Source organism: Rhineura floridana, chromosome 11 (assembly GCF_030035675.1).
Source record: "Rhineura floridana isolate rRhiFlo1 chromosome 11, rRhiFlo1.hap2, whole genome shotgun sequence".
Lineage (NCBI taxonomy): Eukaryota > Metazoa > Chordata > Lepidosauria > Squamata > Rhineuridae > Rhineura > Rhineura floridana.
Window position 1 is genome coordinate 22518324 of NC_084490.1, and position 26023 is coordinate 22544346.

Below are 26023 nucleotides of genomic sequence, written 5' to 3' on the forward strand. Positions count from 1 at the left end.
GACCTGGATACCTGAAAAACCATCTTATCCCTTATATACCCAGTCGATCACTGCACTCTGCAGGTGAGGGCCTCCTTTAGATACCATCTTATCAGAAGGCCTGTTCTGCACAACATAGGAAACGGACCTTTAGTGTGGCAGCACCTACCCTGTGGAATTCCCTCCCATTAAATATTAGACAGGTGCCATATCTGTTATCTTTTCGGCACCTATTGAAGACCTTCCTCTTTCAACAAGCCTTTTAAATTCAGACCTTATACCTGTCTGTGTTGGAATTGCTTTTAATACGTTTGTAAACTTTTTTAAACAATATTTTTAACCTTTTAAAAAATTATTATTATTATTAAGATGTCTTCAATGCTTTTTTTAAAAAGGTTTTAAATATGTTTTGTTTTAATGTATTTTAAAGTCTGTTTTTATGATGTTTTAAAGTGTTTTCAGTGCTTTTGTTTGCTGCCCTGGGCTCCTGCTGGAGGAAGGGCGGGATATAAATAATAATGATGATGATGACAATGATGATGTCAAAAACAAGTTGCTGGCAACAGGTTGTTTTTTAAAAAATTTTACATCAAATTGTCTGTGGAAAGGGTCATTCTGGATTAAATGGGGGGCGGGGATGTTGGCTGGTGTTCTGAAGCCGACAATGTCATGAGGACTCTGCAAAAAACTTGCATGAGGAGCACCTATCCCACGCTAAACACCCATCTGGAAGCACCCTAAGTTGGCAGTGTGGAAGGCACGGAAGCAAAGTGTTTTACTCCTGAAGATACCGGCAGAGTAAACTACTCCATTGTTAGAGGGAAGCTGCCAACTCCCTCTGAAGCACTTTGAGACAAGTTGGACAGTTGTGACTATGTAACATGAAGTCTTTGCTGGCGTTTAATTGGCAAGAATGTTTCAACATTGTGGAGAAATTAATTTGTAAACTTCCCCGAGAAAGAAAGGACAGTTATTTTATACCACAATCCTGCTCAGAAGTTAAGTCCCATTGAGCTAAATAGGACTTTACCCTATAACTATCCAATCTCAAAAACCACAGTCTTATAAGAGCGTAAAGAAACGTGAGACGGAAATAAAAGATGCCCGTAGGCTCCACAGTCTGGAGCCAACTTTGGAGTTAGGCAGGACTCTTCTTCAAAGGAAGCCATTCAAAGCAAAATAAAATAAATAAATGAAATCCCATAATAAAAACGACGCCACACTCATCTGATCTCAAACGGAGTCATCTTCTGTTCGTGCTTTGTTGGGGGGGGTGTTTAAACACCGGCAGGGCTTCAAACCCGACTGGACGTCCCAGTCCCTACCGCAGTAGAAACCCGCTCCTCTCCCAGAACCCCCTGGACTCCTCCTGATATCCTCAAACACGCCCCCCGTTACTGCACCCCTTTCTCCCCTCCCATTTCCTTCCCCCTGTCCTGTGCTGGAATTTACTCCTCACCCTTCCCTTTCCATCCTACATCCCTCCAGAGGAGAAGCCACTTTGAGAAGCCTAGGAGTCTGGGAGGGGGGCTCTCGCCCCAAATCCATACTCCCTTCCCAAACGCCCCTGCCCTGAGGCCAAGGTGAGGGGCGCATCGAGTAGTATTTATGATAGCGGGGGGAGATAAGGAATATGTGGAACCAGGATTACAGTGATGGGGGTCGAAAGAAACCGGAGACTCCCGGGGAGGGAGGTGGGGAGTGATTTCTGCTCTATAGAATTTTTCTGGGCCCCATAGAATTGATTCTGCCCCCCCCCGTGTCTCTTACTCCAGATCAGAGGGGCAGGGAGGGATTTGGCATCTGTAGTTACCTCCTTTTAGGGGTGCAGGCTTAAAAAAAAAGACAAAGAGACGGGATCCAAAGACTTATTTGATTTTTCTTTCTTTCTTTGTCTTTTCCTTAAGGGAAATTACCTAAAGGGAGGGTGGGCTGTATAAAATCCGTCATTTTATTACGGGTTATTTATCACAACGGTGTATGTTGGACCAGTAACGATCCTGGAATTTAACATGTGGAGGAAATCCAGGCGTGGGGTGGGGTGGGGAGGATTGAATCTAGAATTGGGGAGGTGGGTTTGGAATCTGGGTTATATTTTATTTCTTCAAGATGGGTTTTACCAGGGGGAAATCTGGCATGAGTTTCAAAAAGGCAATGATGAGAGCTGGGGGGAGGTGGGTTTGGCTTTGGAAGGAAATACCTACAAGGGGGATGGGTAGCTAAGGAAAACTTGGCAATCCCTTTTTATATGGTCTGGATTTTTATATGGCCTGGTAGGCAGAGGATAAACGTTGCTTGTCCTTCCTTCTCCCCTTCACCCCTCCCCCCAGCTGCTTTGGTACACGGAGGTGTGTAGTGCCTCCTAGAGGAAATCTGTAATCTGGGCCTGGACAGGGTACATTCCAAGGAGGGAGACAAGAGAACATTGCCACCCCAGTTTTTAATTTTGTATTTTTCTCTCTCTTTAAAAACAAGATACTTCCCAGTTCTCTCTCTCCACCCCCATCCTTAGTTCCTTCACCTGAATGGGACAAATTCATATTTTATATATTTCCAGTTATTTTTCTTTAAAGAAAATAGATGGCCATATAAACATAGTTGTTTTGAACAGCTACTTAAATAACGAGGACAAGGATATATATATATATATATATATAAACTTTAAAAAAATGGTTTCCAGTCCTGATTGCATCCATAATTTTTATTTTAGAAATTTTCAAGAGCAGGAAAAACAACAGAGAAGCTTTTAAAGGTAAAAATATATAAATACTGCATTATTGTAGTTTTAAAAAGCAGAGTACATGAATATTGGAAGTGAGGTATAACTCTCCTCTCTCCCTTTTGATATCCAAATGTGGAGGTTAGGATTAAGGGTTGCTGTCTGTATACATGAGGTAGATTTTGCCATTCTCTTAATATCCTTCTCTACTTTATTGGTTGCCAGGGAGTTGCTTGGATTTGAACTCTCCCAGCCCCCTTACCTTGAAGCCACAATCCTGCCTGAAACCACAGCCCCCTTGCTCCTAACATTATATAGAGAGGAGGCAGGGGGCCATTGCTCCGCTCCCCCCCAAAAAAGAAATGTAATCACTTTCTGCCCAACTTATTGATTTTGCACAGTTTAGAAACCATAGTGAGGCAGAATAGTGTAGTGGTTAGACTGTTGGGCTATGACTCTGGAGATCTGGGTTCAAATCCCAGTTCATCCATGAAGCTGTGAGACTTTGGGCCAGTCGTTCAGCCTAACCTACCTCATAGGGCTGTTGTAAGGACGGAACTGGTGAGAACCATTTATGTGACCCTTTGCTTTTTGGAGGACATCAATAAAATATTATTATGAACAATTATACCAACCTATGCACCAGGCCAGCATGCCATAGTCACCAACCTCTTTGTTTTCATTAAATATGTATCTACTTCCAGACAAAGATTAGATGTAACAACAAATGGTATTTTAGATTATCAAAAGCTTTTTGCCTTCACTATAATTTTGCGCCACCCAACAGGTTGCTGTAACTGTCTTTCAAAGCTTGCAAGCTTTTGTTCTCATTTTATTTATTTATTATTTATTATTTTTATTTTGTTCTAATTTTGAATTGAATCACCCTCCTTAATTTTTATTATCTGAAATGAAAAATAATAATAAATTATAAATCTCAATAAGTTACTTGCAGAATGGGAATTCACCTCTCTCCTCCCTGCAGCCTCCCATGCAGCCCCCAAATCCGCTTCAGTGGGCCCCCAAGCCCTTTGGGGGGCCTGTGGGAGGCTGCGGGGAGAGGAGAGGCGGGGAAAGTCCTGTTAACCAATGGAAGTCCATTTGACTGAAGCATGGACCGCTATGAATACAACTGTTTTTTGTTGTCATAGAAGACCAGGATTGCTTGTGAGTTTCTGTGAAGTGTACTGTTAATGGCAAGACCCAGGTTTGCCTTGTGCAGCATGTCGACCTTCCAGAGTCACTGCGTGTTATTTTGTTTTTCTTTTGTCTCCATCTCTTTCTAGGCACATCCATCATGGGGGTCAGCCGTGGCTGTTTGCTCTGCGTTAAAGTGAAGATGTTTGTCTTCAACCTCATCTTCTGGGTGAGTTGCTGTGGGACTTTCAACTTATCCATAGTGAAGGTTGTGTAACTTCTACATTAAAATCAAACATTCTGCGTCTGAGAGCCCTTCTGTAAAAACAGCTGCACTCTCCCAGGATTAGTGGGGAGGGCTTGCAGACAAATGGATATGTTCCTGATGCAGGGCATTTCTTTTTTAATAAATAAATGGTAGCGGCTGATGGTTCCTGGCTGGGGCAGTGGGATCTACTCTGGGTTTTAGTCCAAATTTTCAAGGAGCAAAAACACCTTGGACAGCTCCTTGAAAGTTCGGACTAAAACCCGGCTTGGATTTCACTGTCCCATTGACATGGAACCACCAGCCGCTGCTGCAAATAAGATACAACAAGCTGCCTTACAGGGTTGTGAGAATGAATGAGATGGAAAATGTATTTGCATGTTAAAATGCTGTTATTTTATTAAAAAAACTGCTGGTAGCCTGCCTGTGAGACCCCCCTCTCTGAACTGCTTGTGATGTCATGCAACGTTTATTAACATTGTATCTATGCTAGGGGCGGGAGGGGGAGAGTCAACAGTAGAATATTGAGAGAGCAGCTTCTGGGAGGGACATTAAAGGTCAATTTGGTGGATATAAAAACTTTGCACAGAACTGGGAGACCAGAGGAGCTATATATGGTTAGCACAAAATGAGTGAATAGAACTGAAAGCTTTTTTGGCTGGTAAACAGATTGCCTCTCCGACAGCAGTATCTTGGGCAGAGGGAAGAAGTGTTATGTCTGGGCCTGGGGAGAGGGGACTTCAGGTCCATGTGGCCCTCCAGACCTGTTAATCTGCCCTCACACTCTGCCCAGGTCACACCCCTCTGGGTGCTCTGCACCCTCCTCTGGTGATTCTACATGGCTGGACTGTGTCCTTGAACTCTGTATGTAGCTCAGCTTAAACGTTCAAACCTTTTAAAGTGATTGTATTAACATTGAAACTCTAATTATCAGATTCCTTGATGATACTTGAGAACAACTATTTTATTTATTTTTGTAACAATTACTTTAAATTCCTTTATATTTTTGTATTAACTCTGTATTATTTATTAGTTTGTTTTAATCCTATTCCCACACGTCCAACTATTGTATATTAACCGCCGATTTTTATGGGTCTTTGACCGCAAATAAACTTTTGTATTTGTATTTTGTATATTTGTGTCCTTGAACTGTGATAATAGCTCTTGCTTGTCAGGAAGGAGGGTGGAGAGTAGGGGATGCCTGGCCACACCCACTTTTGCCGCACCCAGCATTGGTATGTAGCCCCTGGAAGGGCGGTCACAAGAGAATATGCCTCTCGGACTGAAAAAGGTTCCCCCTGACCCCATGGGTTATGTGAGCACAGGAACATAGGAAGCTGACTTATTCAGAGTCAGACCATTTGTCCATCTTGATCAGTATTGTCTACACTGACTGGCAGCAGCTCTCGAGAGTTTCAGGTAGGGAGTCCCTCCTGGAGATGCTGCTGGGGATTGAACCTGGGCCCTTCTGCATGCAAAGCAGATGCTGTACCGGTGAGCCAGGACCTTTCCCCAACCTTGCCTCCTCTCTTCCTCTCCCCTTAGCTTGGTGGCTGTGGGGTCCTCGGCGTGGGAGTGTGGCTGGCCGTCACCCAGGGCCGCTTTGCCACCTTATCGTTCTCCTTCCCATCGCTGTCGGCCGCAGGGCTCTTCATGGCTACTGGAGCCATCATCATGGTCGTGGGCTTCCTCGGATGCCTGGGGGCGGCCACAGAACATCGCTGTCTCTTACTGACGGTAAGGATGACCTCTGTACTGAGTGTGGCACTGTGTGAATGGGACTCAGGTGCATCAGTGCAGAAGCGTCACATGGGACTTTTGGTCGGTGCTGGTACCAGGCAGAGCAGCGGGCTATACAGGACATAATTTGAAGGGTGGTTCATCTGCAGAACTTTTTTTAAATGCCAGAATGCTCAGTCCTAGAATATGAAAAAGACTATATAGTGAATTGCATACAACTACATTCTGCTCCATTGAAACCCTTAGTTAGTCTCGTCTATTAATTTCAACGGGTCTACTCTAAATAAATTTTAGATGGATAGAACCCAGTGTGTCTCTGAGCGCCGGCAGAGGACAATCAATGATGGAGAGCATAATAGTGCATTTCTGAAATGTGGTGGACAGTTATGGGGGCAGAGAGGTGCATTTTTGGGTGTATAAGACCTTTGAGGACAGTGAAATATGTGAACTTGCGGAACATCTTGGATTGGATATATTGTGGTTTTTAACTTTTCCAGCTGATTGTGGCTTTGCTGGATGGCTTGAGCAATGCAGAGCTGTTGGTTCTGCAGGTACCCTTCTGCCATGCAGCTCATCTCTGCTTATGTCAAGCTGCGATGTGAACTGATCTTTGGGTGGCTGGGAGGAGGGGTGAGTGTCCTGTGTTGCAATAGTAATTGGGGCAGTTGAACTAGATGGCCTTCAAGTCTCTTTCTGTCTGGTCATATGTGTGTGATCCTGTGAGTGCAATCAAGCATGGAGCAGAGAGACATGTGGAATAGGAAGTGGGGACACTCTTGGTTCAGACATTCACACATCTATGTGTAAACACAAAACCTTGTGTATGAGGCTTTGTCCATCTGCCTAGGATTGCTGATCTTGGTGTCTCTTCCTAGTTCTTCCTGGTCCTCTCCACTCTCTTCCTCCTGGAGCTGGTTGGATTGCTGGTTTTTGTCACCTGCAGGGACAAGGTAAGGACCTTCTTCAGCATATGTGTGGAAAGGCTGGGGAGAATGAGGATGATGAGTTAGAACACCAGGGGTGTAGTCATCTGGGGTTGTGGGGTGTGTGTCATGGACCCCTTACTTTTTTGGGAGCAGAGTCACAGCCAGGTCCCTATGTACAAGCGAATCAACATGAAAAGGGAGCGTGTTAGCCACCAAGAAGAGTCTTTGTCCTTTTGTGCTGATTGGAGCCAATCAGAGTGAAAGGAGAGGAGTTAGCCACTGAGAAGACTCTTCTCAGTAGCTAACACACAGCCTCTCCTTTATGCTGACTGGCTCCTAGGGATATCTGTTGTAGTGGAGTGCGGACTCAGAGATAATATAGAGAGCAAGTGAGACTAGAGAAAGTGGGAAAGCGGGCATGGTGTGATTATCATGAAGGGACCCTGCACTTCTGAATGTGCCACTACACTACGGTACAACATGTGAGCATCCAACAGTCTGCAGTGTGGACCATGCTCCTGTGCCACTGCTGAATTCCTCCCCTATCATCCCTGTGCTTTTTCCCCGCAAAGGAGGCTTTACATTTTGTCTTAGCAAGAGGTCTCAAGAGGTGCAGTGGTACCATTGGGCTGTCCCTCACACACCAGCACTTCGTGATGCCAAGCGTGAGACATCTCTTGGGACTAACAACCTGGTGCAAGAGACAGGTTATGTAAAGAACCTGTGATAGTACTGGGAGATGCCTGTGGCAGACGCATTTGAAAAACATGCTCCATGCGTTAACATGGAGGAAAGTGATTCAAACTGTGAGTCTGCCTTGATTCTAATGGAATGAGAAAAGAGCCCATTGCACAAATCTAATGAATCACCACTACCCTTAAAGGGCAATGATGCTACAGCCCGAGTTGTGCACTCTTGCAATTCAAGTTTCCTTGGAAGAATAGCAGTGCACATAGTTCTTCAAAATGAAATAGCTAGGAGAATTTTCTAACTAGCTGGTCATCTTTACCATTCACTTTTGTTTGTTCCTGCATGTTAACGTATATCTTGGCAATCATTGCATTGAGTATAGTGTGCCAGAAAGCCATTCTTATATTCATGCACGCCTCAAATGTGTGTGTGCTCTAAAGAGCCCATGTCACATATTCACACCTGCAATATAAAATGTGAGGAAAATGTCCAGGGATTCCTAATTTGAACTGGTTTCCCAGTGGCCGGCTGCTTATAATTCTGTTGTAATATCCCCCGGATCAAACACTGAGTGGTGGGCACCGGTTCTAGCAGTGCTATTTACGTATATCAATCGCACTGCTGATATTCCTGATGACTGGGGCTCAGCAATTATTATCCCAATTTACAAAAAAGGTTCCCGCTTAGATCCCGCCAACTACAGACCTATTAGTTTGTTAAACATCGTCAGTAAATTATACTTCAGCCACCTACTGGAAAAACTACAAAGCTGGCTGAACCATGAAAACATCTTGGCAGAGGAACAAGCTGGGTTTAGGGCGCAGTGTTCCACTGTTGATCATGGTCTGGTGCTCCAACACTTGGTGGAAAAATACTCAACCAAATCGGGAGGAGCCCTTTACGCCGCCTTCATAGATTTTAAATCAGCTTTTGATCTTATTCCCAGAGATAGGCTGTGGGAAAAATTTGAGGCCACAAACATCGACAGGTGTCTGCTATTACTTGTTCGGCGGCTACATGAAAATACTCACTTACGCATAAGATGTAACAACTCCGGTAGCCTGACTAGACCCATTCCCACTTTCAAGGGAGTTAAACAGGGCTATATCCTGGTCCCCTCCCTGTTCTTTTTTTACATCAACTCCCTGGTCAGCAGCTTGACGTCGGTCTCCTCCCATCACCCCACTCTGGCGAATAAACCCATGTCAGTTCTCCTGTATGCTGACAACGCAGTACTTCTATCTCTAACAAGTGTTGGCCTGTGTCGCCTGCTGAGGGCGCTTGGGAACTATTGCAAAAAAGATCTGCTAGAAATTAACCAGGCCAAGTTGAAGGTAGTGGTGTTTACCAAAAAGAAGCTGAAGCACCGCTAGCTCTTAAATGGCCGCCATATTGAACAAGTACCATCGTTTAGGTACCTGGGAGTAACTTTCTTTTCTACGGGATCATGGCAACTACAAACTAAAACTGTCATTACTAATGCACAGAGGAACATTAAGGCTCTCCTGTCTTTTTTTTTTCACCAAAGGTGGGCAACATGTTCCCTCTGTCATACAAGTCTTTGTTGCCAAAGTTATCTCACAAATGACATACGGCTCCCAGATTAGTGTATACGATAAATACACACCATACGAAGTGATCCAAACCAAATTCCTGTGGATGATTTTGGGCATTCCATCCTGCGTCCCTAATGCCTACCTTCGCCTGGAAACTGGGCTTCCCTCGAAAAAGGCCCGTATATGGACACTTAAGTTTAAGTACTGGTTAAAACTCCTGTTTCTACCTGTGGGCCTGGCCCCTCTTGTCCTGTCAGACCTCTTCCACTTGAGGTGGAAGAAAACTTTAACTATGAAACTTTCCAGTCTAGGATTTTCGGCTACTGCTGTGCTTTTGTTAGGCCATACCAAGACGCTGGAGGCAATCTCTCAATGAATCCTCGACGCTGAACTCCAAAATCATCGTTCTCGACCAGTGCCCAATTTTGGAATTATACCTTGCCCTGGACCCTTTACCCCTGCGTGTTACCTTGCTTCCCTTCCTACCCCAAGGCTCCGGAAAGCATTCATGATGGCCAAGTTTAATGTACTACCCTCTGCCTTTTTAGATGGCAGATTTCAAAAAATCCCCTATGCTGAGCGATTATGCCCCTGTGGAGTGGGTGCCGTAGAGACTGTGGGACATGTTCTATTGGACTGTGCTTTTTATAATGATCTCCGACACACGTTGATCACCCCGATCACGCAAAATTTCCCAGGCAGGAACGCTGCTTTCCATGTTAGATATCTTTTATCTGACCAAATTTCACAGGTCACAATTAAGGTAGCGAGATTTTGTGCTGCTGCTATTTTACTCCGAAGAGCACAATTAACTCAACTGCCAATACAGACCTGAGTTTGGGTTTTTAGTTATTATTTTTATACAAAAAATGTGTGTCCTGTCATAATTATCTGTTTTATGATTATTTGACCCTGAGCGTATTTAGTCTGGTCTTTGACCGCAATAAACTACTACTGTCTTATAATTCTGTTGTCAAACATCACAGCTTGGAACCGAAAAAGCTGCATCTTACTGTGTTTCTAAGTGAGGCTAGCATCAAAACATTTCAGTGTGGAGTGGTTCTGTTCAGGGCTCCAGCCAGCCACCTATGGCCTTTTCTATCTCCCTCCCAGATTTCCTTTCCCCCCTCCCAATTGACAATCAGCATTCTATGCCCAGTGAACATGCTCAGTCCTTGGGTGTTTTGGGTTTCCCCTCACCTACAGCCTACTAATACCTGCCTCTCATGCATGGATGGTGTCATTTTGGCTACATTAGAAGGATCCACACTTAGATGAGTTTGTCTGTGTATATAACATTATGCAAATGGAATCGTTTGGCATAAAGTTATTTTATTTGCATACTTTCTTAAGCTGGCAAAACTTGTCTGTAGAATGTGGATTATTGCTCAGCGTCATTTGGGATGGCGATCTCTAAAAAGAGGTCTGGAACTCACGAAACTAGGAAGTGAAGCCAAAGAGAGGTTTACAAATGGACTGGGGGATGGTCTTGAAACTGTTGGAACAGGATGGTACGCTACTTGGTAAAGCCTCTCACTTGGATATCGGAGGGCTTCCCAATTCTCCTCTGGTCTGGAAAAGTTTAGAAGAAAAATGCTAGGACAGGGTTTTCATCCAACTATTAATAACCACCATGAGGGCTAGAAACTTATGCCATTGCCTGCTGCCCCCCTAAAAAAATAAAAAATAAGCTGAAGCCACAACTTAGTCACTCCATCATACACACATAGGTGCTACTGGACCATTGGGTGTGTCTATTTTGTTTTTGCTCCAGTTTGACAGATACGCCCAGTCCAATTTGAAAGAAGGACTTAAGCTGTATGAGACAGAGAGCAACTTGGGCTTAACCAGAGCATGGGACCTTGTGCAGAATGAGGTGAGTATTCAACACACACACACACAATTTAGGGCACTGCCAGATTGTCACGATTGTCAGGTGGGATTCATTTACATCCTGGAAATTCAGGCTGCACAATTAAAGCCGACTTGGATCTCTTGCAAAACGAGGCCACTTCCCCCAGATATTGGATTTTTGCAATAAGGAAAGTAACGGGAAAGTACACTGGAAAGTGTGTGATTACCCTTGCTTAATGCAATGTTGTCTTATCTCCCACAAACACATCAGGCTGAATGCTCATTAAATAGGTATTCTGGAAGTAACCTTGGAGAGCTAAGGAACTGCAGACAGAACTGGAATAACAGAGCGGTTTTTGCACATTAAGCACCCTCACCCCATTTTAGCAGAGTCACCCCACACCACATAGCATTTATGAGACTGATTTCTCCCCTTGCTTTCCAGTTTCGTTGTTGTGGGGTGCAGAACTACACAGACTGGTTTGAGGTACGTAACAGAACATGGGTTCCTGAGTCCTGCTGCTTACAGCAAAGCGATATTTGTCAAGTGGACAGCACTGCCTGGTGGAAGGAGGTGAGATGGCAGCAGCAAAGACTGGCCTCAAAAGGTGGCCTCACTCTTACTTAACTTGGAGAGTCCCCTACTGCAGCAGTTTCCAAACTGGGTTCCCAACAGACACTGCCAGCAATGCTTGTTGCCGGATTAAGTGACAAATGGTTAAGCGCAAAGATCAATCAACAAGGCCTGCTTGCCCAGACACCCCTCCCTCAAAGCTTGAAAGATCTGTGACTCACCTTTAACTTCATCCTGCAACATAAAGATCCACTTCTGATCTTTGAATATAAAGATACTCTCCATCTTCCTTGCTGGTTGTACACCACACTTACATTGGTTTGGTGCTATTTTAACTGTCATGGCTTCTCCCAGTGAATCCTGAGGCTTGTCACTTGGTAAATGAGGCCTTCAGAAGTTTCAGTTACAACCTTTAGCCTGCTCCTCAAAACTAGAATCCCATAGCAGGGAGGGAATCCTGGTCCTTAATAGCCTCAGACCATGATACCATCTCCTATAAAAACCTGACAAAACTTTTTAAGACCAGCCACTCTGTGTGCTTTGTTGCCGTTAGCGATATAGCAGGGGGTCATAAGCGCCTTTTCTGAGGAGATTGGCCCGGCACCTTCCCTTCTGGGGTTTAGGTGAACATCTGAGACCCGTCTGACTTTTGAGGACTGCTGTGCCCAGACCTTTTAATTGATTTATTGATGCTGCTTTTGAATGTTAGTATGTTCATTGCATCCCTATTTTAATTGTGAGGCTTTCTTGCAGTGGGGAGAGATCCCTGTTTTATGAATTTAAATCAGGTTGTTTATGTTTAAAGTGGCCAGCAACAGAGAAACAGAATAGAAGTATACTGAAAAACAAAACAAAACTAGTCACAGCTGTAGTGTACATACACCCCCCTTTCCCTCCCTCACCCCAATTTCTTTTACTCTCAAAATACTTTTAAAAAAGAGAGAGAATGGGATCATGTTATCATTGTGAATCAGGACCAGTGCTGGTCACTGCAGTTTAAGAAAGATCTAGACAAATTAGGTTCAGAGGAGGGCAATGAAAAGGGTCAGCTGTATGGAAAAGATCCTTTCTGTGAAGAAAGGTTGAAGGAACTGGGAATGTTTTTTCCGGGAGAGGTGAAGGCTGAGAGGTGGGAGCATGATAGCACCCTTCAAATCAAAGTGCTAGCATATAGAACAGTGGTGGGGAGCCTCGCAGCCAAGGGCCAGATGCGGCCCTCCAGGACTCTCTGTCTGGCTCTCAGAACTCTTCCCCAGGCCACACCTCCTGCATGTTTGTGCTGGGGTCGAATGTGTCCAGAAACTCTCATAATGCTTCTTGCTTGTGTGGATGGAGGACAGAGGGGGATGTGTGAGTGTGTGTACAAACCAGTCTACTGTAGAAAGGTACATTGGTCCAGTCACTTTTGTCTCTGGCCCCAGCCACTGCTAGCATGTGGCTCTCTGATGATTGCCCAGGTGGGAATGTGGCCCCTACACTGAAACAGGTCCCCTACCTCATAGAAGACAAAGTCTTGGTTTCTCCTGCCCCAGAGGAGAGGAGTGGGTCTAGGGGTTTTAAGTTACAGGAGAGTAGATCTTGGTTGAACATTCAGCAGAACTTATCAGCAGCTCAACAAGGGAATCAATTGCCGGGGTGGGGGGCTCTCCCTTGCTGGTCTTCAGACAGAGACTGGACAACCACCTTCTTGGGGATCTTCTAACTTTGGATTTCCTGCATGCAGCAGCAGGTTAGCCTACCAGGGTCCCTCCACCTCTGTGATTCTACCAGAAACAACTTTCATGCTATGTTAAATATATTTTAGAGTAAATGAAAGCTGACATTCTTGGCGATACAGAATGAGAGCATTTTACACTTAGCAGAGGCATTTCCCCTCAAGCCTCCGCCTCAGTGCTCTCAGATGATCATGTTTATTTTGTGTTCCTAAAGCCCTGTTACGAGAAGGTGAAACACTGGCTAGGAAAGAACATCTCGGCCATGGGCATCTTTGCTGCCTGCATCATCGTGGTCCAGGTGAGATGGCAGGAGCAGCCGCAGCAGGGTGCAGACATGAACTGGGCCTCCTTGTTAATGCATCCGGTGCAGATCATCATCGTCACTATGATGGTGGGAACAGGGAACACTGGCTCGCCTGTAGGAGAAGGCAAAATGGGATGTGGCTAGGGCAGGGAACTATTTTTCTATTGCAGGCCATTGACCCACAGGGAAAAATAGACAAACTGCAGGCCACACTTAAGCAAGCTGGCTCAATCCATGCTTTCAAAAGGCATCATTCTTCAGGCGTCTGCCTGGCACAACCATGCAGAAGGTCCCAGGTACAATCACCGACATCTCCAGGTGTTTTGTTTTTTTTAAAGGGCCAAGTAGCAGGTGATGGGAAAGACAGAAGACGCTACCTAAATACCAAGTCAGGCCCTCAGTTTATTTAGCTCAGTATTATCTACACCAACTTAGCCAACGTGGCATATTTGAGATGTTTTGGACTACAACTCTCATCAGCCCCAGGCAGCTGGCCAGCAGTCACGGATGATGGGAGTTGTAGTTCCAAATATCCAGCAGCTTTCCAGCATTTTAAACAGCCCTGCCTGGAGATGCCAAGGATTGAACCTGGGACCTTCTGCTCTACCGCTGTGCTGTGGCCCTTCTCAGACAGTCTGCACAGCTGCTGGCAGAGTAGGCAATACTGAGCTAGTCAGACAAAATCTGAACTTGGATTAAGTACCAAGCAGCTGGATTAGCGTACAACTGACCCTTCCTTCCTTCATTTTAGAGACTGGGGGAGTGATGTTCAGGAGGTGGCACCTTTATTCCAAGATTTGGGGTGGTGACATACTGGGCTGGGACTCTCCGATCCCACCTGCTTTAACATGTCTGACCAGATGTTTCCTCTCCCCAGGTCTTGGGCATCGTGTTCTCCATGCTGATGTATTGCCAGGTCCGGAGGGTAGAAAAATACTATGACTGAGTCCCCTCCTCAATGACTGTAGCTCAGAAGCAGCAATAAGGGCATTTCTAGCACCTCTGGAGCCCCTCCCCGCTTTCTCTAGCCTGCCTCTTCCTCCTAATTTGAGCCCGAGGGCTTCTCCTAAAGACAACTCCTGCCATTTTTTCATGCCACATTTCCTAGGGAGAGATATTCTCACCTCAGAAAGATACCCCCTTCCCTCTGAAAGACCTTTTTTTTTTTACCGTGCTGACTTTTCAACCCCTAAATGGGATTCCATTCCCCCCCCACCTTTTTTCAACCCCTACTTGAGGTTCCATTTTCCTCCATCTCAGCCTACATAGTTTCTCCCTATATTTTATATCATGACTCTCCCATCCCACTTTCCCTTCAATCCTGTTGCTTTTGTATATAACAGAACTATACTGAGCACCAATAAAGCCATGGATACCTCTCGGTCACTCTATTTGGATATCTGCTGTGCATTTGTCTTCTGGTTAGGGAGATCTGAAAGGTCAGCTCCTCAAAATTCCTTATATTAACTCCCAGTTCAGCACTCTTTGAAATGAGATTTTTAAGAGCAAAGCAACCTTCCTTTTGAGAGAAAATAAATAAGGAGGAAGAGGGACAAGTTCTTCTTCTCTTGTTGCTGAGCAGCTAGGACATCTGCCATGCATGCAGAAGGTCCCAGGTTCAATACCTGGCATCTCCAGGTAGGCCAAGAGACGTCTGCCTGAAAGCCTGCAGAGCCGCCGGCAATCAGCGTCAACCATACAGAGTTGGGGGCTCTGATTCAATATAAGACAGCTTCTTATGGACCCAGCTCACACGTCTAGACCAAGGCAGCGGGTGATTATAGAAAAGAGGTCTTCCAGCAACGTCTGCCTTTCCACCCTTTTTCTAGACATGCAACTCAAAGCTTTCCCCATTCAGGTATCTTTCCTTTTCTTCTCCCCTTACTAACCCATTTCCTATCAATCAGACAATACAGCAAGAGTTGGTAAAAGACAGCTTTTTTATTAATTACTATTGGCTTGTAGGTTGGCAGGAAGGAGAAAAAAATACATCCTCTCCCTTCCATTTCACCAATCTTCTTTGGACAAAAATAGAGGGCTAGAGCCAGAAAGAGCCCTTGAAAATCTGATACAAAAGTATGCTGGGGCAGCAAGGGGGGATGGGAGCAGGGAAGATAATAAACAGCAGATTGTAAGCGACTCCTAGAGCCTCTTTTACATCCCATCTGCCTTGTGGGGCAGCCCCATGTTTGCCCCACCCTCCCCAATAGAAAAAAAGGACCCTGAAATACCACTCCTGGAAATTGGGAGAGAATTATGCACAACGATTGTGACAAGATTTCTCCCCCCCCCCGCCCCATTGCTGCCTGCTCTACAAAGGGTCACTTAGCTTAAACTCGTAAAGTGTAGACAAACCCAGCTTATGTGCAAAGGATATTTTAAGACACTTATTTTGGGAGGACAAACAAAAAAACTGACCAGGGGAACCCAGAGCAGCCAGAGCTGGAGTGGATTTGAAAGGGGGTGGGGGGAGAGAACAGACATGGTGGTGTATTTTTGTCAGTACATCTGCGTAGTGTTCTTTTCGCCTCTTCTATGTGTCAGGAACCCCTCTCAGAAAGAAACGGCTGTACCACCTAATTACCCAAGATTAATTAGAGGGGAAAGTGGCACAGGATTTCTGGTGTGGAGGGAACTGGACTCTCCACCCCAGCTGTAGTGTGAGACTGAGGTTATCACTTTAATTTAAAGCTTGTGGGAGCTCAGAGGGGTTGGGGAGAGGGAAGAGGAGGAGACTTGAACTGTATGGCTTGAGGGGAGCTTCCAACCCTGTCCACCAATTTTGGATGGGGGGGAGGGGGGAAAAGCAAAGGACACCAACTGGGGAGGGACAAAGGACCACCAGATCCATCAGTATTTCCGCTGTAGCTTCTGGAAGTCGCTGGTGTTGAGGCGTGGGCGAGGCAGGTCCCCAAACATCTCCGTGCCATCCGACACCCGAAGCACCAGTGCCCGCATGCTGGCAGCGATCTTTTCCAGGTCAGGGGACGAATGCTGCAAAAAGGAGCAGAAACAGTGAAATGGAGAAATATTCTCGTCTTCCCCCCTCCCCAAGATATCCTACCTGTTTCCCCTTTTGTTTGCTCTCACTCTGGCACCAAGGCCAGCCACCCACCCACAGCCCCACCAAGTCTCACTCTTGGCCTTCCACCAGCCCCAGACATCATCTCTTGTTGAACAACTTAAACTCTACACACCAAATTTTATGAAGTCCATGACAAGAAAGTCTATTTCTACACAAGGTACGTCACGTAATTCTGCAATATTTGTTTGGCCAGTTCTGAAGAGGATGAAAGAGGACGCTACAGGCCTGACCACTAAACACCTCCTGCGCTTCTGGCTTCTTTCTTGTTGGTCACACACATTTAAGCCTATCTTTGCGGTCAAGAACATTTTTTTCTTTTTAAAAGAAAAGTTGAGACTCCTTGAATGCCATTCCCACTGACACCTGTAGGAACTTTGTGGTGAGATATTTTTAAAAAATGTGGCCTCAGCACCTTTTTCAGCAGTGACCTTGCCACCCTGTTTGAAAACAGGGTTTTCTTGAGTCCATCAGCAGTGACAGATCAAGCAAGTTAAAATAGCTTTCGAAGTTTTATGAAGCTACAACTACAAACACACAAAAGAATAAGCATATACATAACACATTGCTTCTTATGTGCAGCTAGGTAGCATGGGTGAGCTCCCACTCAGCCTCTGGTGCCCTGGTCCCAATGGTCCTGGTCCACCTGGGTTCAGTTCTTCCTTGGGTTCAGTTCCTCCTCTTGCCCGCTTCCACAATTAAGACAACAGCCTATAATCCACTTTGACTTTCCCCACTCAAACGGTGGTGCAATCTTCTTCTGGCTCCTAAATTTTGTCTTCCCCTAGTGATAACCTTATCTTGCTGCTGCTTCAGTTCCAGACACAAACACAGCACATCACGTCCTCTCTTTTCTCACCACAAGGCTCCTACACACCTGACTAAAAACGGGAAGCTGAGGAGCACTGGAGAGCATTTCCTCTCCCTGTATGGCCTGCCTTGCCAATGGGCACACCCTCAGTTCCTACCCACCTTGCTGTTCTCTTCGTCAGAGGACCGCATCTCTTGCCGTTGCTCCTTAAAGCCCCAGATTGGCACAGAGACAGGCAGGGACTTGGCATACTGATGGCTCAGGGGTGGAGGGGCTGTCTGCCCAGGAGCCTCCTCGCTTAGACTCCCATCTGGGGAAAGGGGGGGGGGGAGAGAGAAATGGGTCAGAGGGGCAGCAGGAAGTGAAGAGAAACAAACAGTAAGCATCATCATCCCTATCTGGGATAACATCACTCTTGCATGGGCTGCACTTCATTTATTAAAATCACTAACCCAATAATGTGTTGTACAATTTTATCAAACAAGTGTGTTGTTATGAAGTGCCCCGTACTTTTGCTGTGATAGCCTACATCTGAGAAGGAAGGTTCAGTTTGGGCCTGGAGAAACCTCCTAAGAGACTCCACTATAGGAAGCCACGTTCAAGCATCCCAAGGAAGCTGAGTTGCAACAGCACCTGGTATGGTCACTGTCTCCTTCCTTCTGTAAACCCCTGCCATTCCCTTATCATTTGTAAATTTAAAAGAAACACGAGAGCATCAGATGGTGTTCCAACCAAGATGTCATCGCCTAAATGTCACTTCTTCCTTTGCTGTCCCCCTCCTCGTAATTACTAACCAAGTAGTTTTCAATGGCCACAGGCTCTTGCCAACACAGCCCAAAAGGTATCTTTTCCTTGTCTCGCCTGGACGGCAGAATAAGATGCGTTTCTAGAAGCTGTTTTGAAAACATTTTAGACAAACCCTTCCCTGTTTTTATGTTAACTTTCAAGGCCCTGCTCCAGCACAAGAGCTGATGATCTTCACTTTGCCATTGAGGAATCTGACCTCCCCTTCTCTCTACCACTCACCTGCAAAGCACAGAACCCCAGCCTCACAGGAGGAGGACATGTCTTCCTCTTCCCTGACTTTTCCAGCAGCTGGTAGAACCCCCCTCCTTCCCCTGTTTCTCTAATTCCAGCCCAATCAAGGCCTGCTTTCTTGGGGAGACTTGGTCTCTTTCTTCCCCTTGCAATGCTCATTTCTTCCTCCTTAGTTGTGTCCCTGCCAAACTCTCAGATCCCTCTTTCTCCACTAACCAGAGCCACTGACTGCAGAACAGACTTTTTACTCTCAGCCATTGCCTCAAAGTCTCCTGCTTTTTTCTAATTTTTACCTAAAAACAGCCTCTTTTCTCTACAAACAAGCAGCTCTAGTCAGCACCCAGTTCCCCCTTTGGGTACCACATGCACTCCTTTAACCTAATCTCCTCTTCCATGTCCATCTAATTCTCTCCTCACCCTCTCCCAAGCACATCCTAGTTTTCCCTGCGGACTCCTAGGCATGCTTGAAAAGCAACACTTGCATTGGTTTTAAACTCTTCTAAACTCAGCCTAGAATTAGTGAGCTGTTTATTGGTTTTGTTCAATATTGTTAGTAAATGTGCTAATTCCCTTTTGACAGAATAAACATTACTTTTGATTTATCTCTTTTGTCTGTTAACTCTTGGAGTGCCAAACTGGAGAGAGTCCAAGTCTCAGTGTCAAAGATCCCGAGAAGAGTGTCAGGCTTGCATATGAGAACTAAACTGCACACTTCAAAACATTCCCTACTTCACAGGTGAAAACCCTTTTTCAGCTCGAGGGCCAAATTCCCTCATGGCTAACCTTCTGGGGGCCACATGGCAGCAGTATGCAAGGGTGATGCAATCCACATCTTTCTCTTTCCTTTACACACATACAGTACTTCCATATACCTCCATTCATACACACGAACACATCCACACATAACCCATCCGTACAAACACCCCCGCATTCATTCACTCACTCTTACCCCACCATAGTAGTAAGACTTGAAATAGGGCCTACTGCAAGACAGAAGGAAATGTCCCTTTCAAGATGGCACTGCAGTTTTTATAATAAACTCCTTGCATTCCTTTTTTTAAAAAGTCTGCTGCACAGATTGGGGGCACCTTTGAACATGGATTAATCTAACTGATGAATCAACACTATAGCTGTAAAAAGCAGGCTTAAGCCTAAGGGGCTGGGGCTTAAGAAAGAAACTGGAAACCAAAGTCTGTAACATAAGGAAAGTAAAAGCCAGGATAAACAGATGAATTTGATCAGTGGCCTGATCAGAACAACCATAAGGCATCTCTTCAGGAAATGCATTGTTAACATATGGAATTCAACAGGCATTGTGTAAAAGTCACAAAAGACTGCTGCCCTGCCCCCAACCCACCAGTAGCAGAAGCTGCAAAAGTCCAACTACCAATCACCTGCTTGTGAACCACTACCAAAAAGGAGCATGGAGGGAAAAGGCGAACTGTCAAGAACAAGACCTACAGACCCATGGTCTTGGGACCACATCCTCCATAATTTATCAACATGAGGCTCAGGGGAGTTGTCCATGTTCCAAGGCAGTACCTCCAAGTATGTTGCCAGGTTCTCTGTCTAACGATGTATACAATATTTGGGGCCAAATATCAAGAGGTGGTTTGCCTATTATGCCCCACTTGCAAGCTTTTCAGAGACATCTGGTTTGTATTTGCTGGAGACAGAACAAACGGTCTGTGTGGACCCTTGCTTTGATCAGGCAAGGCAATCCTTTGGTCATCAGGGTGCATATAACATCTGCTACTACCACCCTTCAAAACTCCTGGTGGAATAAAAAAATTAATATGGCCATAAAAAGCAACAGAGCCAGGTAGTCTTCTCTACGAAGCAAGTTCTTGAGCACCATCAGAGAAGGTCCTGCTCTGCTTACCCATGGATCTATTTATTTTTCATATTTATGGATCCTTCCTCCAAGCAGTTCAGGGAAGCATGTGCGTGTATGCGTGTGTGCGTGTGTGTGTGTTAACCTCTTTTTATCATAAGAACCTTATAAGGACTTCAGGGCCAAGCAGGGATTCAAACTCAGGTTTTTCTGGTATACTCTAACCACTATATTACTCTGGTTCTGACTGTTGACCCTCTGCCCCCAAGGACCTACCTCACAGAAAGAGCTACATAGGAGAAGGAGCTCACTCACATAACTATAAAGCCTTAAATGACCCCAGGGCTAGTGTAATAGCCAGCATCTTGGCTTCTTCCACATTCCCAGTCAATGTAGTATGTACATTATGGGATGCTGGGGTGGGGCTGGTGGACGAGAAGAGACTCAAAATAGTGGGAGTTTCAGATCATTCACCCTTGCTGCCACTCACCATCAGTGCTCTCCAGATCAGAGTCAAAGAAAGGCTCATATTCCTGGCTTGGGGAATCCTCATCCATCACAAACAGACCTAGAAGTGGATTGAAAAATAAAATTTGAATGGCATTTCATGGTGTTGTTGTCCTTACAGGAATCCCCTATTCAAACCTGAGAAGTAGCCACCCCTGGACTGCCTGTTCAGGGATCAAAGCACAATCACCTCTGGAGCAGGGAGTGGCTGATTGTTCTAGGATACCTCCCCCAACCGTTAGATGGAGCTGTAGCTTGAGTGGGGGCAATTTTTAAAGTACCAACTCCCAAGCTATGCAGAGATACGGCTGCAAGCAAATCATCCCCCTCTTCTTCTGTGGCAATTTTGTTCTTGCTGGTCCACATCCTATATCCCTTTGAAACACCACACAAATAATAAGGGGAACAATTTTTATGCATTTTCAGTTTAAGAGCATGCCAGAGGGAAAGGATGGAGGATAATTTTTCAGCACTGAAAGGTGCAGATTAAAGGACAAAGCGTTTGTGTTTAGTCTCTGAAAACTCTGCATTTCTCATTATTTCCAGATCAGCATATAAGCTAAACAGAAGCTGATACAGAGCTGGAAACCTAACAGCCAGTTTTGCTAAATTTTCTTGTGGTACACAGAAGCAACATTACATGAACACTGTATTTTTCCATGATAAAAACTAGTCTAAAATATGTCAGCGAGCAGTTTTCTAAGAAGGCCATTGGGCAGCTATTTGCTGCCACAAGATGTAGTCATGGCCACCAAACTTTAATGGCTTTAAAATAGGTTTAGACAACTGAATGGAGGATAAAGCGATCAGTGACTACTAACCATAATGGCTATGACTTACATCTAGTGTCAGAGTCAGTATGCTTCTGAATACCAGTTGCTGGGAATCACAAGTGAGGGAGAGTGCTACTGCCCTCAAGCCCTGCTTTTCGGCTTTCCATGGGCATCTGGCTAGGCACTGTGAGAACAGGATGTCGGACTAGATGGGCCTGGGCTCTTTTCATGTTCCTTATTGACAATGAGAACACAACTTGTCAAGGATTATCAATACTTTGGCACAGTCATTAAACAAAAGGGAGACAACAGTCAAGAAACCAGAGGAAGGCTAGGACTGGGGAGGCCAGCTATGAGAGAACTAGAAAAGGTCCTCAAATGATTGATTTGATTTTGATTGATTTTAATATTTCTACCCCGCCTTCCGGCCAAAAGGCCCTCAAGGCGGCTTACAAAAAATATAAAAAACCACAAATAAAACATCAATAATACATCAATAAAACAAACAATAAATGCAAAGATGTATCACTGAACACCCAGCTCAGGATCATTCAGACCATGGTATTCCGGATCTCTATGTATGGATGTAAAAGCTGGACAGTGAAAATAGTGGGTAAGGGAAAAATCAACTCGTTTGAAATATGGTGTTGGAGGAGAGCTTTGCGGATACCATGGACTGCAAAAAAGACAAACAATTGGGTGTTAGAACAAATTAAACCAGAACTATAATTAGAAGCTAAAATGATGAAACTGAGGTTATTCTTCGAAATCATCATGAGAAGACCTGATTCACTAGAAAAGACAATAATACTGGAAAAAACAGAAGGGAGTAGAAAAAGAGGAAGACCAAACAAGACATGGATTGATTCCATAAAGGAAGCCACAGATCTGAACTTACAAGATCTGAACAGGGTGGTTTATAACAGATGCTACTGGAGGTTGCCAATTCATAGGGTCGACATAAGTCGTAATCGACTTGAAGGCATATAACAACAACAAACAAATCTGCACACAATCACACTCTATCCTACATCCAGGGAAGCAGGCGGTGCTATTAGAGTTCAAAAACATTCCTGCCAGATAAAAACAGGGTGCAAAGCAGGGCCTGTGAGAGGTATGGCCTGGGGAGAGTTCTGAGGGGCAGATAGAGCTGCTTAGAGGGCTGCATCTGGTCCCTGGCCCCGAGTTCCTCACTCCTTTGCTAGCAGATCCCCACAGAGGCTGGCTAGTGTCAACTTGGACCCTGGTGGCTAAAAATCCTCAGCACGGATTAGGTGTATCATGATTATTAAACAAATGGACACACAAGCAGAGGAGTCACTGGATGGCAAAGAGCGACCAAAGGCTTAGAAGGCAATATGTATGCAGGAAACTAACTCAAGAGCTGATGGAGCATAGTAGCTAAGAGTACAAGCCACCAAGGAACCGGTATGTATCTCCTCCTCAGCCACAAACTTAACCAAGTGACCTGTTTGCCTCAGTTGTCATCTGCAATATGGTTATGACACTGGTCTATCTTTCAGGGCGGGCATTAAAGGATTCCTGAGACAAGGTATGTGAAATGCATTGGAACACGTGAAGTGTATTATAAAAATGCCTGTTAGACATGCACAGAATATGAATTATGCTTGGTGGACAAATATACATGCTTAATACACATTGTGGTGCTCTTTCTCAGAATTTGTAATGTCATATTCTGGTATGAACCTACCCACTCACACGTAGGTCACCATCTCAAGTCCTGCTCCAAATTTCCCTGACATCAGAGGTACAGCAGGTAGGCAAGCAGGAGAGGGTCTTCAGTGGTGGCATTCCACCTCTGGACTTATTTTCACTGGGAGGGTGGTTTCATCCCTTCTTCACTTTAGATGCTTTTGTTAAGATGCTGCTGTTTTCAGAGAATTTTTAGACTCAACAGGAACTGAATTATCTTGTTCTCTCTCGGTTTTACAGCTATGGATGTTTTCATTTGTTATTCTGCTGATGTTTTATTGCATTAACTTTTAGAGTTGGTTGTTTTTGTTCTAATACTTGTGAGTCACCTGGGGGGGGTCCTTGTTGGGTTGAAAGGCCAGGTACAAATGCTAATTATCCAATTTTTCCCCTCATTAATAATGAAGCAAAGTTTTGGGACAAGCAAAGGGGGGAACAGGCAATCAACTTATAAGGCAATTCCCCCCCCTTTTTTTAAACAAACAAACACAAGATCATTCCCCCTTTCTAGATTACATAAGAGTTTATAAAGCAAAGCAGCCAAGAACATAACCACTATGTGCTCACTTCAGCAACAGACTGAAGGGCTGTAGCTCAGTAGCAGAGCATCTCCTTTGCATGCAGAAGGTCCCAGGTTCAGGAGAAAGATAATGGCTGTTATTACATATACTTCAGACATATGCTCCATTCTACCTTATCTATGTTCTATATATTCCTTTGTTATCTGTACTGTGTTACCTGTGCTTTAAAAACCAATTAAAGAAAAGTCCCAGGTTCAATCGCCAACATCTCAAGGTAGGACTGGAAGGACTTCTTCCTGAAATCCTGGAGAGCTGCTGCCAATCAGTGTAGACAATACTGAGCTAGATGGACCAACAGTCAGACTCAATAAGGCAGCTTCCTATGTTCCAGCAACAGACTTGCTAGACAATGTTCCATTACCAATGGCTCTTTCAGGTCTTCAGAGTTCCAAGAGATCAGCATTCCTGTTTGAGCAGCTGAAAGTTTTGCTGGAATGTGAGCAAGAAGGGTCCCACACAACACATTCCCAGCAGCACACACTTTCAGAAGGGATCCCTCCCACCCAATTTGCTTGCAACCTACTTTCCTCTCCACTCTGTTCACACTTGCTGGGACCTCACCACTTTCAAGCACTGAAGCGTTAGGTTGCAGAGCTCCCTCTCCAAAAAAGACCCATGACTACGTCCATGTGTCTACCTCAACGCTGGGCTTTTGGTGTGTACCCTAAACCTGGCTTTTCAAGAAAGCCTTCTGAATGATTTAGAATGGACTAGTGAATTTATTTCTGGCCGCTGTGACTTTTAGCTTTCTTTTGTTAAAATATTGGTATCTTTTCTCTTCCCCCCCCTGAGATTATGCAGTTTTCAAACAATGCTATTGCTAGCCATTTTAAGCATTGTATAGAAAGGCAAGATATAAATATTTTTTAAGAAACAAATGACCAACTGCACACAGACTTACCAGTGGTGTCACTGGGATGCTCTCTCCCACCTGGCTGTTCCAGTTCTGTCAGGGTATTCCTGTCTCCTTCATCATCTTCATCTTCAGGCTCCTGGCCTCCAGAAGCCTGCAGCAAGGGCCCCTGGGGGGTAGGTGTCCTGTGCGGGGCAGGCTCCTCCGAGGCATAGGAGTAACTCCGGGAGTAAGACCCATTGGTAGGGCCTGGGCGAGGGGCAGAAGGAGGGCGGGCAGCATAGGTGAAGGCAGTGGTCTTGTGAACCACTGCAATGTCTTCGAGGTAGCGTTGAACAGCATCAGCCAGAGCCCCACTTCCATGCTGTGCGTAGCTGAAGCCGCCGGGGGGTGGGGCCCTGAAGGCGGTGAGCAGCACTATCTCATTGCCTGTCTGACGCCGGTACTGTTCTGCTGCAGCCACCAAGGCTGCCCAGCTCTCCTTATGGTTGTCCGCCATGTTCGTCATCCTGCAGGCAAAAAAAAAAAAAAAGGGTATGAGCGTGAACATTAACAAAATCATGGGTGAACAAATGCCAGGAGCATCAATTGATTTAAATATCAAATTGGTTTAAGCTATCATATGGATAAAACAATACTTGAAATGCAAACGAACACCTTGTGTTTTTTTTACCACCACCAAAGATATATATCAGGCCTTAGAAGAGGCCTGAGTGCTCTGCTTCACTTAAAAAGCTATCTATGACACACAGTTTCTATAAGTACCTATATTAAAATAAAAATAAAACCTGTTGCCCAATAAATGAGAGGCCAACTTTTCCCATTGAGAAAGAAGACAGGTTAACAAGTTAAAGGAGGGAGGGTCAAGGAGCTAGGGCTCCAGGGCCCTCTGGAAGGGGCATACAATTCAATGGGCTAGTGCAGAGAAGGCCACGCTATCTGGACTCCAGGGTTTCTTTGGGGGAGAAAGTGGGCCCCTTTCTAACGGGTTACAGGAAGGAACGACGAGGGAGCCAGGACTCCTGGGTTCTCTAGCAACAAAGCAAAACACACGTTTGCTCATGATAGCGGGGAGGGAGGTCACAATATCGCTAGATAAACAACACTAACCGGAGAAGGAGAAAATAATAATTTAAAAATGGGACAGAAACACCCCCCCCCAAAGTGGGACTTCAGAGGAAAATGAAGAGAGGGAAGGGGGAGAACCACATTACCTTCCAATGCTTCTTGATTCTTTCTCCACCGGACCCTCCCAACCCCCCTCGGGGGTCACCACTCAGAATCCTGACCTCCCACCTTTGACCCTTCCCAAGACACTTATGCCCCCCTCCTCAAAACAACAACCGCCTCCTCCCCCCTCCCCACTCCCAAG

General features: G+C 45.2%; 2 protein-coding genes across 3 annotated transcripts; one reads left to right on the forward strand and one right to left on the reverse strand.

Moving 5' to 3' along the window:
• The first annotated feature begins 1404 nt into the window (after window positions 1-1404).
• LOC133367241 (tetraspanin-4-like) lies at window positions 1405-14850 on the forward strand. Of its 2 annotated transcripts, XM_061591245.1 has the most exons (9): window positions 1405-1562; window positions 2690-2731; window positions 3985-4064; window positions 5646-5837; window positions 6716-6790; window positions 10787-10888; window positions 11312-11440; window positions 13370-13453; window positions 14337-14850. In XM_061591245.1, exons 3-9 carry the CDS (start codon window positions 3996-3998, stop codon window positions 14403-14405), a joined length of 720 nt encoding a protein of 239 aa, XP_061447229.1. In that variant the 5' UTR covers window positions 1405-1562; window positions 2690-2731; window positions 3985-3995; the 3' UTR covers window positions 14406-14850. The 2 variants fall into 2 exon arrangements, with proteins under 2 accessions (XP_061447229.1, XP_061447230.1); XM_061591246.1 differs by lacking the exon at window positions 2690-2731.
• Window positions 14851-15381: 531 nt separating this feature from the next.
• Window positions 15382-25990, reverse strand: AKT1S1 (AKT1 substrate 1). The gene is made up of 5 exons (XM_061591244.1): window positions 25866-25990; window positions 24700-25160; window positions 20715-20792; window positions 17514-17662; window positions 15382-16453 (listed from the first exon to the last, which is right to left on the reverse strand). The coding sequence occupies exons 2-5, from the start codon at window positions 25157-25159 to the stop codon at window positions 16310-16312; spliced, it is 831 nt and encodes a 276-aa protein (XP_061447228.1). The 5' UTR covers window position 25160; window positions 25866-25990; the 3' UTR covers window positions 15382-16309.
• Between the last annotated feature and the right edge of the window lie 33 nt (window positions 25991-26023).

Excerpts from the sequence above, each read along its gene's own strand:
- LOC133367241 (XM_061591245.1), top strand. The coding sequence starts at position 3,996 with ATGGGGGTCAGCCGTGGCTGTTTGCTCTGCGTTAAAGTGAAGATGTTT. Across the intron at positions 4,065-5,645 it reads TCTTCAACCTCATCTTCTGG|CTTGGTGGCTGTGGGGTCCT; the intron begins GTGAGTTGCTGT and ends CTCTCCCCTTAG. Across the intron at positions 5,838-6,715 it reads ATCGCTGTCTCTTACTGACG|TTCTTCCTGGTCCTCTCCAC; the intron begins GTAAGGATGACC and ends GTCTCTTCCTAG.
- AKT1S1 (XM_061591244.1), bottom strand. The coding sequence starts at position 25,159 with ATGACGAACATGGCGGACAACCATAAGGAGAGCTGGGCAGCCTTGGTG. Across the intron at positions 20,793-24,699 it reads GCATCCCAGTGACACCACTG|GTCTGTTTGTGATGGATGAG; the intron begins GTAAGTCTGTGT and ends ATCCACTTCTAG. Across the intron at positions 17,663-20,714 it reads TGATCTGGAGAGCACTGATG|ATGGGAGTCTAAGCGAGGAG; the intron begins GTGAGTGGCAGC and ends CCCTTTCCCCAG.